We start from the raw sequence: 16,156 nt of genomic DNA, 5'->3' as shown, positions 1-16,156 counted from the left end.
CCTTTCAGTTCAGTAATTCACTAGCGAAACTCACATAACTCACCAAAAATGCTGTACTTATGATTACAGTTTTATTATAAAGGCTGTAAGTCAGCAACAGCCAAATGGAAGAGATGCATAGGACAGGATCCTAGGGAGGAGGGGGCAGAACAGAGTTTCCATGACCTGTCCTTAGGATTCCAGGCATGTCAACCTTCCAGCACATCAGCATGTTCACCCATCAGGAATTCCTGATCCACTGAGCTTCAGTGTCCAGAGTTTTTATATGGGGGTTTCATTACATAGGCATGATTGAATAAATAATTGGCCACATGATTGAAATCAATCACCTTCCCCTCCCCTCCCTGGAGACTGGGGGTGGGGCTGAAAGTTTCAAACCTCTAGTCACAGGCTTGGTCTTTCTGGCTTGTCCAGCCCCTCCCTTAAAACTACCTAGGGGCCCACAGGAGTCATTTCAGCATAAACTTAGGTATGGTCAAAAGGAGCTGATTGTGAATTGCTCAGGAACTTTCCTATTGCTCAGGACCTTTCAAGGGTATTTGAAACTCTGTGTCAGGAGCTGGGACCAAAGACCAGATATATTCCTTGTTATACAATAGACCTCAAGAGTATATTTGATTCAGTCGCATAGCTTTAAGCAAGTGAAATATTATTAATTTCATTTTACAGAGGAGACATCTGGCACTAAAAACTTATGTGATTGGCACAAGGTCACATAAGTAAATTCTAGAAAGGATTGGAATCCCAGTTACCTTAGCTAGTATATCCATTTTCTGTGGACATCCATCAGCTTAGACTATGAGACTCAGTTTTCCTGGCAAATTGTGAGACTATCCATGATATGTATACCAAAGAAGCATTAACTATCTGCTTTCAGTTTAGAAAGAATCATAATTGACTTTTTAAAAAATCTAGCTCTTTTAGCTTGGGAAACATCCTATGTGGAACCTACCTTAATCATTTCTCTTTAAGTATTTTTCATAGCTTTGTGTGACATACCTCCACCCTGTTCAAGAGCGCTGACAGTGTCTTGATACTTTTCCTTTTAATGAGTCAGCATTTGTTTTGTATTGTATACTTACAAAACATTTTGCAGTTATAGATCAGGATTGCTACTGGTATCACTTGCTGGGGAAATGGAGAACCCAAGAGCTTTGTCCAGAAACATATGCTGCTCAACTATTATTATTTTTTTTTAATTATGCCCGAATCATTCCAAAAATGATTTGAGACCAGTTTCAGTAGGATAAGTTGAAAAAAATAATAAATTAGATATAAGAAAAGAAAATGGGATGAAGACAAGAAAGGTGAGAATACTAGCATAAGAATTAATAAAGAGGTAATATAAAAATTTATTGACAGGCACAGTGAAGAGCATACAAAGTATATAGCTCTCTCAGAGGTTGACCTATTTTTAAAATATGGGCTGCATAGAAGACATTGTGTAGTGTCAGGAATATTTGCTTCAATACTAATTTCATAGCCAATGTAAAAATGGAATTCATATTGTTATGAATTTGGGGAGTGCTCTTTCCTTGTCATTTCAAAGTCTGAAATCATTCTTTGCACATTTCATTTTAGTTTTCATTCTTTACAGTCAACATCATCTAAAGCTGTGCTGTCCAGTACTATAGTTACCAGCCACAAGTGGCTATTGGAGCATTTGACATGCAGCTCAGAAATGAGTTGTGCTCTAAGTGTAAAATACATCCTGGATTTTGAAAAAACCTCATGAAAAATTTTTAAAATACTAATTTTATGTTGAAATTAATATATTTTAGGTATATTGGGTAAAACAAGGTATAATATTATTAATTCTAAAATTAATTTTTGTTTTCTTAACCTGTCTACTAAAAATTCTGAAATTACACATGCAGCTCACACTTCTATTTGGACAGTGCTTTTCTAGAGAATTGATTTTCACCGTTATGTTAAATGCCCTACAGAATCCTTCTCAATGTAAAATTTCAGATAACTTAGCTCTGAGTCTATGTTCATACAGCAGAATAATCAGTGCTGAACAAACACACGGATAAGATTAAGTCATTGAAAGCAGAGTAAAAATATCAAGGATACAAAGTTACTACTTCAGAACACAAGTCTTTCTCATCTCTCAGGAAACCCACGCCTTTCATGGCAGATCCTCAGTTTTCTTAGAGATGCACAGAAGCACTGCTGATTGCTAATTGGGAGAGGCTTCTTTTCACTATACTTTTAAAAGATCTATTATGAAATTGGCCCTTATTTTGCAAAATTGCAAAGCATTTGGGAACTTCAGAGGAATATTGTGGCTTTACACAGATCTATATATTTTTATGATTTTATTCTCTAAATGAAAAAGATATAGATACATACATATATACATATATGTGTGTGTGTGTGTGTGTGTGTGTATATATATATATATATATATATGGAACATGTAGAGTGAATATTTGCTTTTAGACATTCTAGATCAGGGATGCATATTGAAATAATAGAAAGACAGAGGGATTAGGTTCTATCTGGTTCACTGACTTACCTTTTTTGCTTTTTAATTTTTTCTTCTGTAAACGTCCTCAGTAATTACAAATGCTCCTTTCAGCTTTAGGATTCTAGGTTGTAAACGCAAGTGCTAGGACATCTTGTGCTATGTTTTTGGTGATTATTTGTGGAATATTAAGGGAAAGTCCAGTGCCATGTGGCATGACATTGTTCTGCCACTTGTTATGGTCTTGGCTTTCCTTAACCTTCTTCCTCTGCAGTGCAAAAGATACTCTGTTTAATTTGGTGAATACAGCTAAAGTATTCTTATCCACCATTTAAAATATTATTTCCTTAAACAAAGAACAGTACCCAGTGGCCTCCTGGACTCCATGACATGGTAGGAATTTATGTCATCTCCTTCTTTTAAATCTCGAATAAAATTGTTTTCTAATTTGCTTTGCTAGATTCAACCAATTAATTTCATTAAACTGTTTACAGATTTTTCTTATATGTTAGGTACGCTAGGCAAGGCATAGAAATCAGCTTCTCGAATTTTCTAGGTTTATTCCACATAAGACAGCTACTCTCTCCAGGGGAATGTATATTGTCATTGACACCAGTCACTGCCAGTACCTGAACCCTCATTTCCTCTCAGTGGTACAGTATAAGGGACAGCCAGATGGAGACTGATTGGCTTATTTACTCAGCATCATCATGAAAGTTCTTCATGCTTGTGGCCATTTCCTAGCTTATAGGGGATTAATCCCTTACTAATTAAAAAGCTATGTCTATCTGTCCTAGTTTTCAGTTGTCTTTTAGAGCAAAAGGAGTTAGGAGAATTAAACTTTGAAAACAATTTATAAATCTGTTTAGAGTACTGGTTTGGCATTTGCTATCAGACTTTGTTATTATCAGTTTTAATCATATTTCTCACACGGAAGCTCAGAATAGGTTAGTTAGACTGGACTTTTCTCTGCCCTTCTTGAGGTAGGAGATCTAGTGAGTTACCTATTTAAAATATGTAAAAACAAAGAAAAATTTACATTACAGAATTATACCCTAGATAATTAAAGGTAACTATTTTTTTTTAAGGTAACTATTTTTTATGATCACGTGTTCATACAAGTAAACTTACACAAGTATAGTCAGCTGAATCTCCAAGGAACTTTTCCCTCCCACCAGCCCTCCCTCCCTTTTTCTGTCTCCTTGATAGCTCTCTCCTTAGTACTTACTTCCTTATGTTCTGGCTGACCTTTCTCTGAGCAGCAGGGCCTCGAGTGAAGTCCCTGTGGAGTCCATCAACTCTTCTCTTTAATTAGCTTAGTGGAGCCACTGTGAAGTGATGCAAGAAGGTTTTAGCTTCCCCGGAGCCACACTTTGTAGTCTAGCATACTCCTTATCTGTTGCTCCAGGGACCCAGATACCAGGAAACCATTATATTAATACAGCAACAGCAGCTCTTACTTTTTTAATCCCACAAAAACCACATGTGACCTGACATGATCTTAAGATATAAACAAGTACCCAACATACTTTGGGCTCCAGAGTACTGACTTTTCTTTCTTACCTGACATTTTGGCCAAAAACCAAACCCTTAATCCATTCAGTGAAGGCTGGTGATGCTATCTTGTCCACTGTCTGACCTGGAACTTCACTGGGAGCAATAGTATATGATACTAACCAGGAACCTCTGGTTAAAATTTGCCCACTACCTTTTCAACTTTCTCTTATTTGAGCAGATTAGCTTTTCCTCTAAGAATTGCTATTTTACCTATTTCCCAGATATTGTACTAGTTTTGATTTTCTGAAATAAATTTTACCTTGCTCATCTCCTTTGAAAATTATTCTTGTTCTATGGACAATTTGCAAAGATTCAGAAGAATTACTTTTATATTCTGTTTCCAACAGCTTGCTTTTGATAAATTCTCAAATGTCCTGTCTAGATATACAGATTACAGACTCAGGCAGTCATTTTTTTTTTTGAGAGTTATGTTTTATTTGGTGACCTTACTGAGAACTAAAGCCCGGGAGACACCTCTCAGATAGAACTGTTCCAAAGAGGTAAAGGGAGGAGTCAGGGCATATAGGAGTTTTTGCTGGAAACAAACAAACAAACATGGAGTCAAACATCAATAGATTATAGCTAATCACAAAAAGCAGACATCTCAAATTAATGATTTTAGTGCTTCTCTATGTATGGAAAGATGCAAGAGTCTGGACTCATAGAAATTATTCCTTTGATATGCATCTTAACTATCCAGGGCCAGTATCCTGTTTTCCTTCATCCTGAAATCTCTTCAGGGCACACTGTCTAGGGTGGATGCAATGGTTGGTGGCTGATGGTGGGTAACATTCATTGTTTACCAAAATGGCAGGCAACATTCTTGTTTACTGAAATAGCAGGCAACGTTTTTTTACCACACCAGTGTTAAAAGTCCTGTATTGGGCTTCCCTGGTGGCTCAGTGGTTGAGAGTCCGCCTGCTGATGCAGGGGACACGGGTTCGTGCCCCGGTTCGGGAAGATCCCACACGCCGCGGAGCGGCTGGGCCCGTGAGCCATGGCCGCTGAGCCTGCGCTTCCGGAGCCTGTGCTCCACAACGGGAGAGGCCACAACAGTGAGAGGCCCACGTAGCGCAAAAAAAAACAAAAACAAAAGTCCTGTATCCTGGGAACCCTACATGCAAGTAGGGGCAAAAAAAAAAAAAAGAGTGAGACGAACGCATAAGTCAAGCTTTTCCAGGTCCTCACCAGCCAACTTCACCTATAACCTTTTATTTTTTAAATTTATTTATTTTTTTAACATCTTTATTGGAGTATAATTGCTTTACAATGGTGTGTTAGTTGCTGCTGTATAACAAAGTGAATCAGCTATACGTATACATATATCCCCATATCCCCTCCCTCTTGCGTCTTCCTTCCACCCTCCCTATCTCACCCCTCTAGGTGGTCACAAAGCACCGAGCTGATCTCCCTGTGCTATGCGGCTGCTTCCCAGTAGCTATCGATTTTACGTTTGGTAGTGTATATATGTCCATGCCACTCTCTCACTTCGTCCCAGCTTACTCTTCCCCCTCCCTATAGCCTTTTAACCTTTCTGAGTTTCATTCACTTCCCTCTTCTCTCTCAAGGCCTTGAACTCTGAAAAACCAGAGTACTTTTCTCTGGCTGTAAGGCAGTCATTTTGATTCCTCAAAGCCCCTTTTAACTCTGACTTTCCCGTTTTATTCTAATTAGGGTTCTCTGCTCTTTATAAAATTTATATTTTGTTTTCCTCAGCCAAATATGAATGTACCAGATAATTTTTAAATTGATTTAAACATTTTTTTCCTCCCCCCATCTAAGCGGCAGTTAATTTTAAGACCAGCCTTCAAGCAGTGTAGAAAGCATTTTGAAATTAGTGGAATCCCTCCTTTTTCTACTTTGGCAATTTTATTTCATTATTATATGAAGATTATTAGAAATGTAAAACTATAGGATACTCTTGAGAAATTAATATTGCTTTAAAAACAATTGCCACACCTCATCGATTTAAGTGTGTATGAGAATGTGAAGGAATGTTGGATATTTGTTAAGTGAGGGGTTTTTTCTTTCCCTCTTTATACCTTTATACCTCTTATTTTCTTTCCCTCTTTATACCTTCACTTAACAATATGCCTTCTTTCCTATAACTTTGTACACCTCCTTTTAATTTTTTTAAAATGAAAATTTATCTCATTAAAAGATTTTTCACATTTGCAAATTGGATCTTGGAGGCAGGCCCTGATCCCAGCTTCAACTCTTGTCCATACTGTGATTGGACAAGGGCAGGGAAGAGCTGCTGGGGAGAGCGGAGCTCTCTGAAGGATGGCTGGGTGCTGGTCAGGGGCTCCACTAACCTGAACAAGTTTTCCGAGAGGAAGCTTTCTTGCCAGCCTCGTTGGAACCTTGATTCAGTCCCCACATAACATAAGGTAGTCAAAGGTAGGATTTGGTTCTGTGTTAAGTGGAGGGCCACTCTGTCAAACTCCAGCCTTTGGAAACTTTGGCACTGGCTTAAGCCACTTAGAGACTGAAAACATACCACAGACCTTGGAATCCAGAGACAAGTCCAGAAAGAGACTTTTTCACTGTGCCCCATATATCCATTGGTTCCACTTGGCCACTAGTACAGACATGTACTCCTTTTTATGATGTCAAAAGAAGGAAAGTTTTTATTCATGATTCTAAAGAAAAGCTTCTGTGTGTACATATAATCAGTTTGTATATGTGTCCGCAGACTTGGGGCTCCTTGTCCCCTCCCATGTGCAGTTTTCCTTCTCTCTATCAAGCAGCCTCTGAGGACATGGGTGTGCAAATCAATCCCAGCTGCCTATAATTCTAAATCTTGAACAAGTTCTATCTCTTATTACTAGAGAAAATAGCACTAAATAATTTTTAGGGGTGTGTGTGTGTGTGTGTGTGTGTGTGTGTGTCCTTCTATTTCCTTTTCTCTGATTATAAAAGTGGTCTCTACTCATTTTTAAAGTTTATAAAATGTAAAGAATAATAAAATCCCTTGTAATCTTCCTCTCTTTAACAGCCTCAGTTAATATTATGAAATAAATGCTTACTGTCGTGTTTTCTATTCATATTGTATTTTACATAGTTGACGTCAGACTAAATACAAACATTAATTTAAAAAAAATTCACACTTTCTTACACTATTAACATTTTTCATATATGGAAAAAATTGGCTGTAGAAGAACAGTCATGTTTTAAAGGAAATAATTGAATCACAAAATTATGGGAGACCTATTTCATGCATTTATTGATTTCTAAAATAATACCAGTGAAAATTACTGTGCTGTGGCTAATACACTAGTAATTAGTCATATCAGCTTCCTTTAAGTGAAGCACTTAAATATTTGCCTATAAATTTTCAATACCAACTCACTAACTCATAACTGAATAGTAGCTGAATTTCTTCTAATGTTTTGTCCTGGGTATAGAATAATGTCTCTTGACCTTTGTTTGGTCACCAACCCTCTGAGAAGTCAATAAAAGATATGAACCTTCTTCACAGAGAAACACATATTCCCACAAAAAACTAATTGTAATGATAATCAATTATGATATGCCAGGTACTCTGCCAACTGCTTTACATAGTTGTTTCACTTAATCCTCATAGCAGCACTATAAGGAATATACTGTTACCCTTATTTTTGAGATAAAGACATTGAAGCTTTAAGGAGAGTAAGTAGTTTGCACATGGCCTTAGAGCTAGTAACTGGAGCTCAAACTGATTTTTATGACCCAAAGCCCATCTCCTCAATCATTGGGCATCTAATTTTAGGGAGCTTATAAATTCCTAAAGCCTACTTATTGATACTCAGGTTAAAGGCACCCTACTATTGCAATCCAAAGATTTTCCTTGGCAGTAAAGAATATGTGTAATTAGTTAATCTTGTTATTTCTGTAAATTAATATATAAGTATTTGTTGGACATCTACTGTTTTTAATACTTGCTACGTTCTGTGATATGGTCCTTATCCCTAAGGACTTTACTGCCTACATGGGAAGACAAGAATTACATATATAAAACAATGAGAAAAAAATGTAAATATGAAGTTGAATATATAGTAATTAAACATTTCCATAAGCTATACACAAAAATTAATCTCTTTACTTTGTCACACATGATGTAATTTTCATTCCCTGATTTATAAAAGGAAAATCAAATCTAAAAGGCCACCATGTCCTCTGGGAACCTGGAAGATTCAGTGTGTCATAAAATGAGGTCTATAAAGTACAGCTCTGACTAAATATGTATCACATCCAGATTCCTGAGTGGTTTCATCAGCATCATGTCAACCCCAGGGGGCATGCCCAATAAGGAGATTCAAGCATGTGTAGCCACCTCTCAAGCATTCAAACCATGTATCATAGGGCAATCCTGTTGAACTGAACATGTGTAGGGCAGCAGAACACCGTGATAGTTGCTGCATCTTGACTCAAGTAGGGTTCCTACTGACAGAGAGGACTTCAGATGATGCAGCATAGCTGTTATGTCATACGGGAGCAACAGTGATAATCTACCAACCTTGGATGAAACTACCAGGCATGGGAAGCTTATTTAAGCTGACCACCTGACAATCAAGACAAAAAGAGTGGCTGTGGCTATAATTCAAAGAACTGCTTTCTACAGGAGCATAGTATGGGAAAGTTGTACTTGTAATTGAGCAGTGGCCATATACAAGGTTATCACAGATAATGGCTATTGTAAGATATGAAGGATGGATTCTGTCAAGCTTTTATAACATGGCTCTCATCATGTATTTGTATAGTCTTAGAACTTTACTTTTTTAAAACTTTAATCATTTGGGCTATACATATAGAATTCATTTATAAATGGCATATAAATTTTCTTTCCAAAGTAAATAGAAACTTAATGTGCTAATCATTCTATATCGTTTATCTCCTTCCATTTGAGTCATTTTTATTTAAAATCTCTAGAAGAAGAATATTTTGTGTTACAGTTGTACAACACTTTGCGTTCTATACAATTCGTTTAATAACTTGTTTTAAATTTCATTTCACATAATGTTTTTGTGTTCCCTGCAACTTACCTTGATAACATTTTTTAAAGTAGGTCAAGGATTTTATGAAAACCTAGTAGACATTTCCTAGATGGAAAATATTTTTAAAGAACAGAAATTCCTGTCATTGTTCATAAATCATCATTTGAATCTATGCAGTTACTAGTTGTTTGAAGTAATTTTCCAGACATATATGCAAATATCTTGATGGATTTTATTTAATTTCAAAAGACTAATATGATACCAACTTTGTATAATTTCTTAAATTCATTCCTGAAGAAAAATATAATTGAAAGGAAAACATTCCTTTTCATATTTGCTTTGAGCAGATACTTGTTATTTTTGAGGTAAATAGTAGATTGATGTTAAATGTTTATCATACTTTGGCTTCACAGAGAGAATTCAAGGCATAGTTAGTAACTGTCCAACTTCTGAATTTGCTCTGTATGTACGTGTGTGTGTGTGTCTTGTGTGTATGTAGGGGCTTAAATAAGACCTTTTGATTGCATAATAAGCAGGGCTTAGGGACAATAAAATCTGACATTCTTAACTGTTACTAGTATTTGTCCCTATAGCCCTGTGCAGTTATCTTCGTATTAACAATGTAGAAGCCAGAGGCATAAACTGAGCATGTACCCAAGGCGCTACTGTAAATTGCAAATAGCATTCATGTGGTCTCTTTTGACCTAAGACTAAATTGGGATAGAAGGAGGAGAAAAAAGAATTTTTGAGAGTGGAATAGAAGTAGAAGTCAAGAACAAAGAATACACTAGAAGGATGGACATGTACAAATGTTTCCTAAGTTTTTGCTGTGAGATTTATTTAGATGGGTCTTTTCATATCTGCAGTACTCTTTTACTGAAGAGCCAAGCACTAGATTGGGGCAGCCTCTGCTGCTGGTGTGTGTGTGTGTGAGTGTGTGTCTGTGTGTGTGTTGGCGATAATGCACTCATGAGATAATACAAATAATCAGTGAGGGAATAATTAATGATGTGGCAGGGAATATTTTTTGATAAATGCTTGGGGAATGAGGTGACAGGCGTGAAATTAGAAAATTCCTTCAGCGATCTAAAATATAAATAGCTTTCGGAACTGAAAAGAGTTTCACAGCTGAAGATTTTATTGTGTTGAGAGGAAAAACTTTTTTCTCTCCCCCACTCCCTCCTCCTTTGCAAGTTGTTTGTCCATTCACAAAACAAATACTCTGAAGCCCAGCGCAGCTCATGGGAATAAATTTCAGGTCGAATTAGTACAGTTTCCTTGCTGTCAGGATGCTGGAATTAATGGTGTTTTGATGACACGAATTTTGAAGGGCAAACAAAGAAGCTGAAGGGAGAGAGACATGACTCCTTAGAAGCTTGGTCCTCCTCTCCCCCAGCCTCTCTTGTCTTCCCTGTCATCCGTCTGCCAATCTCCCTGTCCATGGTTAGTTAAAGGCGCTTTTTATCCTCTTTTCTTTCCCACAGAGTTTGCCAGATCCGGCCCGGTGCCTGGGTTCCAGGAGGACACGCTGCAGTTGGCCTTCATCGACTTGAGACAAGTAAGTCTTTGTGTTTTTGTTTTTTGTTTTTCTTTTAAGATGTGTGACTGAAGACCATCAGGTCTTAAGGAAAAGGGGAGGGGAGGGGGATTGGCGTTGGCGATTCACACTGGAGACCTAAGGGTTTTTCCCTGTGTTTGAGGCCACCTCTTTTATTTAGCTATCTGGGATCCTTAGCTATGGTGGAGTTAAAGGTTTTGTGGGTGGAAGGGAAGGCAGGAGGTGGGAGGAGGGACCCAGAATGTAGAGGGACTCAAGTGACCCTCAAGTGATGTGACCCATTGTGCTATAGTTGGCTTCTGCAGACACAGCAAAAAGATAGCTCAGCAAACCAATGCTAAGCAGGTGCACTGATGCAGAGACTGCCTGCCCAGAGGACTTTTGTTTGCAGATAATGAGGGCAGTAGCATTTAAGAAAGATGAAATATTTTGCATTCTGGATTGTTGGTTTGGTTTGTTGACTTTTTTCTGTTGCCTTAAGTCTTCCCATCCCCTCCTTTGTAGAATGCGGTCAGCCATGAGTGACTAAGTGGTCATTTTAGATACTTAGCAAAGGCCCTGACCAGTCATGCTAACCTGACAGGCGACCCTACTGAAGTAATGTGATGAAAGCTGGTACTTAGGTATACCTGAGCTTTGCAAGCCCATTAGATAGAAAGAGTCGTGCGATAGAGCTGTTGCTTGCAGATTGAAAAGGGTGGGTTGGTAGGCCTTGGTGGATTGGGTATAGAGGAGCAGTATGGGCGGGGGCCGAAAAAGGGAGAGAGTTAACTGGGCTCTGTCATCTCTTCACTCTGAAGATGGATGGGGTTGGATAGAAAGTGTGAATGAAGTAAGAATCAATGACTGATGCTTCTCTCCTATTAAAACAATCTTTTTTTTTTTTGTCTGTTTTTTAAAAGGGGGCTGGCTTTGTTTCTCCTGCCATAATGATGCAGTGCCTCTTGTTTTCAGAGCTGACAAAGTTTGCATTCTGAGAACTTTTAGATGCCCAGGGTATTTCTTAAAGCTGTAGGACCCCTTGTATTGGTAGTCTCCTTACTACTGTGACTCGATTCATGCTAGAACAGCTTTTAACCCATAATGGATGGCCTGAGCTACCCCTGAATCCTTGTGGATGGGTGGTGTAATCTGTCATCTGATGACAATTCTGGAAAGCCCTGTTAAGCAGAAAACAGAAAATTGTGTCTCTATAGACCCGCCAAAGTTTGAGGATTCAGGCCGCGTCCCAGAAACGTGTGTCAACTTAATATTTAGGAGTTGAGGTGGGGGTTCTCTTACACATAAAGGCTTTCCCAGCATGGTCCCAAATGCAGCTGAGTATCTCTTTCCACACTTAACACCTTCCACCTGTGGATTCAGCCACTCAACCGAGATGTTCAGGTTTTAACCCCTTGGCTGATGTAAACCTGAAAGATTGGGATTTTGCTTTATGGTTTTGTGGAGCGGTATCTGCTTGACTTTCCCAGCACTGTTTCTTCTCAGAGACTTCTGAGCCAATTGGCGTTTCTTGGAAAGCAGAAATTGAATTTCATTGGAAAAACACATCCAAGGAAAAATTTTTCCCTTCTCACTCTTCATGGAAAGGAAGTGTGGTCATTCTCTCGAGTTTGTGGTTTTGGTCCCTATGGAAAGCAACTAGTGTTCACAGAAAATGTTAACTAAGGGAGTAAGTTAGAAAACACAGCCAAAATAAGGTGGATCTGAGCTGGGGATGAATGCTCAAGTACTTGTGAGCTCTCAGTGAGCACTGTTGCTTATGCTTAAGTTCCTATTTTCTGTTACAGTTTTGTTCTGAGGGTTCCGATTACGAAGTTTTAGTAGTAGAAACCAAAACTCCAAAATTTCACTGAGTCATGAAAGAATATGCCTCTTGCTATTCAGTCTATCACTTAATTTCTATTTATGTCTGTCTCTATTAAAGCAGCTTACATTTTTCTTAGATCATTTGAAAAACTTGCCTAGCTCATTATTAGCAGGCCTCAGGTAGGTTGAATCAGTGTGACAAAAATTACCTTTCCACATCCCGTGCTGAAAATATTTATCTCTTTGCAGTTCATCTTAGTCGTTCTCATAACTTAAAGTGACCATCATTTTTAAAGTGAGCAGCTAATGAACTATAAGAGATGTGCCGATTATAATAGAAAGTCTGAAAGTGTGGTTTCAAAGGAGATAGCTTGACCTCAAATGAGACATGACTAGGTGTCCTTGAGTATGTGTCCTTTTGCCTGTACTCTTTGCAATCCTAAAATAGAGTTATGGAATTTGGGGGCTGGGTGCTAATCTTAAAAATCATGTAATATAACCTTTGGCTTGATACTTGGAATCCCTGTACAGCACCCTAGACTGTGCTTGAATATTCTCCTTGAAGAGAACTTGCTTCCCCAAAGCAGCAGGGTCCACCTCAAGACAATCTGATTATAAGAAACGTATTTCTTAAAAAAAAAAAAAAGAAAGAAAGAAACGTATTTCTTAAGTTGGCTAAAATATGTCTCACTTAACTTTGACCCTTTCACTCTTTGTATTTTTATTAATGCACTCCAATTTGGGGGACAGGCTTTCTATCCTGATTTATTGAGCTTCCATCTGCTAGTAATTGAGTCTTTTTCACGTGTAGCATTGCTACTCATTCCATATCTAGTCTTTATGTGGTTGATTTTATACACCACAATTGAAGACTTTACTCTCTTTGGTCTGCGTTTTCCTTTTTGACATTCTATTAACAAACCAGATTTTAATCATTCTTATTTATTTAGCCTGTCTAAACCTTTTAAGGTCCTGACTCAGTTATCCACCTTACTACCTGATTTAACCATTATGCCCTTCATAAGTCAAAGATAACAATATTAATCAGGAATGGCCGAAGTTAAAGGAAGAAGTTAAAGTTAAGGCAAGTTATAGGATACATACGCGCACCCATGCAAAAAGGGGATTTGTCCCCAGTTCCGTGCAGCAAGGATATTCTTTTACTGTCATTGAGTGTATTTTCTTCATTGGTTTATGAATATATTCATTCTGATCATGCTTTCATGTTCTTTTGCTTTACAGTGTTTCAGGCTCTATCAATTGAATGATAATTTTTAAAATATTCAAAACATGGAATATTTGATGAACTCATCTCTGTATAGACTATAATAGCAGAGTGTCATTTAAAAGCCATAGAATTTTATTAGGAAGCAAATTAGATGTGGATAGCAAAACTATTCATCCTTTCTGAGCCGTCCTGTCTATTCTAATTTTTCTACTTCTTAAGGAAAAAAGTGAAATGACATTTTGAATACACAGGCTTTCATGATATTTTACACTTTTATAGCACGTCAAAGTTAAAGTATATTTACCTACATAGCTCATTTGTCAGGTTTCTGGGTTTAGAAAACCAGCTGTTAATGTGAATTAGTGCAAATCAAAATCTTCTTCTTTGCCACTTTATAATTTCTATATTCCCAAGCTCATAAAAGTACGATTGCAGTACGACTTCACATTCATGTATCAAATCTACGTGCATATTTCTATGAAAATCCAAATTTGGGTTAATGCTAAATCTTGAGAAGGACAACTTAAAGGCTCATTTATTATCTATCTTGAAGTAGCATTTATATTCCAAGTACTGATAATTGCTGGCCCTTAATGGTTCATAATTGAGAATAACAACACAAGGCCAATAGTAGATCCTCAGTAGTTATTTGATTCTTAAGCAGTACTATGGTTTGTATTTTCTTCTGTTGTTAAACATTAAGTAAATTATGCTGATGAACACCGGAATTTGAACTTCAGATGATTTTCATTTCAGTTTATCAAACTCTGAGTGCCTACTGTGAACAAAGCACAACTTAGGTGTTGTGGGAATACACAAATGAATATAATACAGTCTCTGCCCTCCAGTAACAAAGAGGTGAACAGCAAATACTTGATTCTAATATAAGGCACAGTATGATTAAGTATTTCATTGGAATGCTAAAACAACTGTGTATGTTTCAATTATTGCAGTAGCTTTTGCTGCATAACAAATCACCCAAAAACATTGGCTTAAAACAAGAACCATTTATTTAGCTCAAGTTTCTACAGATTGGCTAGGTTCAGCTGAGCTCACGCATACTTTGAGATCAGCTGCCGGATGGGCTCTGGCTTGCCCGAGGTCGGGTGCCTTAGCTCAGTCGACTCTTCTCTGCTCCCTGTGGTCTCGCACTAGCCAGCAGCCCAGTCCAGGCTTATTCACGTGGCCTCCTGGCAGGGTTCCAGGAGAGCAAGAGGAAGTGTGAAAACCTCTTGAGGCCCATGCTTGAAATATCACTTCTTCCACATTCTGTTGGCTAGAGCTGGTCACAAGGCCAGCCCAAATTCAAGGAATGGGAAAAGAGACTCCAACTTACACTCTAGTTGGAATATAGGACTTTTATATAATCATGTGACATAAACAATGCAAATCAGGAGCAAGATTGAATCTCTAAGTACAAAAAATGGCCATGAAGTACAGAGGTCTTTGTAGGCCTGAGTAGTTATAAAATATTTCATGGAAAATGTGGAGAGTTAAACTGAGAAGAAGTTAGGTGTTGATGAGGGGTAAAGGTATTTCAGACATGGAGAAGAGCTGGATTTAAGTTTTGTTTGTAAAAATGTGTGTGCGTGTTTGTATGCATGTGTCTGTGTGTGTCTGTGTGTGTGTGTGCACGTGTGTGTGTATTGATTTAACCAGGATCTAGACTGTTCTGCCACCTTTAAGTATTAAACTAATCTCTTTAAATCCCCTTTTCTTAATTTCTCTTCTTTGTTCTTTGCTTTTACTTTCCAGCTTCTTCATGGACCTCTCTTTTATGTTCTGTATCTCCTCATCAAATGCTGCTTATTACAGGCTACCCTGAAACACTTCACATTTCTGTTTTTCCATTCATTGTGAGAGAATCTTAACTTCCCCAGATAATTGTTACATTATTTATTAAATTTTAGCTGTTCACCTTCCATGTCTGACCAACAGGAAGAGGTTTGAATATGTTCTTTAGAAACGTTTCTGTTCCTTGGCACCGTTTTTTACTTCCAATATACGTAAGTTTTTATAAAGCTGAATGAATTAGGTTGTGACATTGCATCAGATCTCCTGAATGGAGCTTGTTGGCAACAACTCTTATACAGCAAAGCCATCCCAAGATATCTGTGGCTTTTTTTAGATTGAGTTGGTGACGTTCCCTCTAGGCCACTTATTCCCCAATTTCTAAACCTTCAGTCTAAAGTAAGTGCAGTGCATTTCCATTGCAGGCACTTAAACTGCCTTAAAAACAACTATAGAACCTAAGAAAAATAATTGTATATTTCTTTGGAGACGTTGAACAGATTCTGATGTTATGCCTATTAGAGGTATAAAGGTAAAATCAGTATTTTCAGTTAGTCAGCATCAGGTAGGGAAACCTGAGAACCACTCAAGAATCTGACTGTGTAGACACCTCCCCTTTGATTTCCCCTCCTATCTTGATCCTATTCAATAAAATTTTGGTTTTTGAATAAAATTGCCTTCCCTTCTTTTTGCCTTACCTTCAAGTCTAATGAACAATATTCCCATTAAGAGGAACATGTCCCCTTTGCATGACTGCTGTTGGCGCTTAT

At 37.8% G+C, this 16,156-nt stretch overlaps 1 protein-coding gene across 9 annotated transcripts in view; it reads left to right on the top strand.

Annotated features, from left to right (window-relative positions):
• The window catches only part of EXOC6B (exocyst complex component 6B), a 696,544-nt gene that overhangs the window by 519,522 nt on the left and 160,866 nt on the right, over positions 1 to 16,156 (top strand). For all 9 annotated transcript variants that reach the window (XM_027131993.1, XM_027131994.1, XM_027131995.1 and 6 more), the window contains one exon: positions 10,488 to 10,561. In XM_027131993.1, coding sequence (XP_026987794.1) covers positions 10,488 to 10,561 — 74 coding nt within the window. Of the gene's footprint in view, positions 1 to 10,487; positions 10,562 to 16,156 lie in introns of those variants that run through there.

Source organism: Aethalodelphis obliquidens, unplaced genomic scaffold, assembly GCF_003676395.1.
Source record: "Aethalodelphis obliquidens isolate GAN/ISIS:26980383/991018 unplaced genomic scaffold, ASM367639v1 scaffold40, whole genome shotgun sequence".
NCBI classification, from domain to species: Eukaryota; Metazoa; Chordata; class Mammalia; order Artiodactyla; family Delphinidae; genus Aethalodelphis; species Aethalodelphis obliquidens.
Note: the sequence above shows the minus strand (reverse complement) of the source record. Positions and strands in the feature narration are given on the sequence as shown.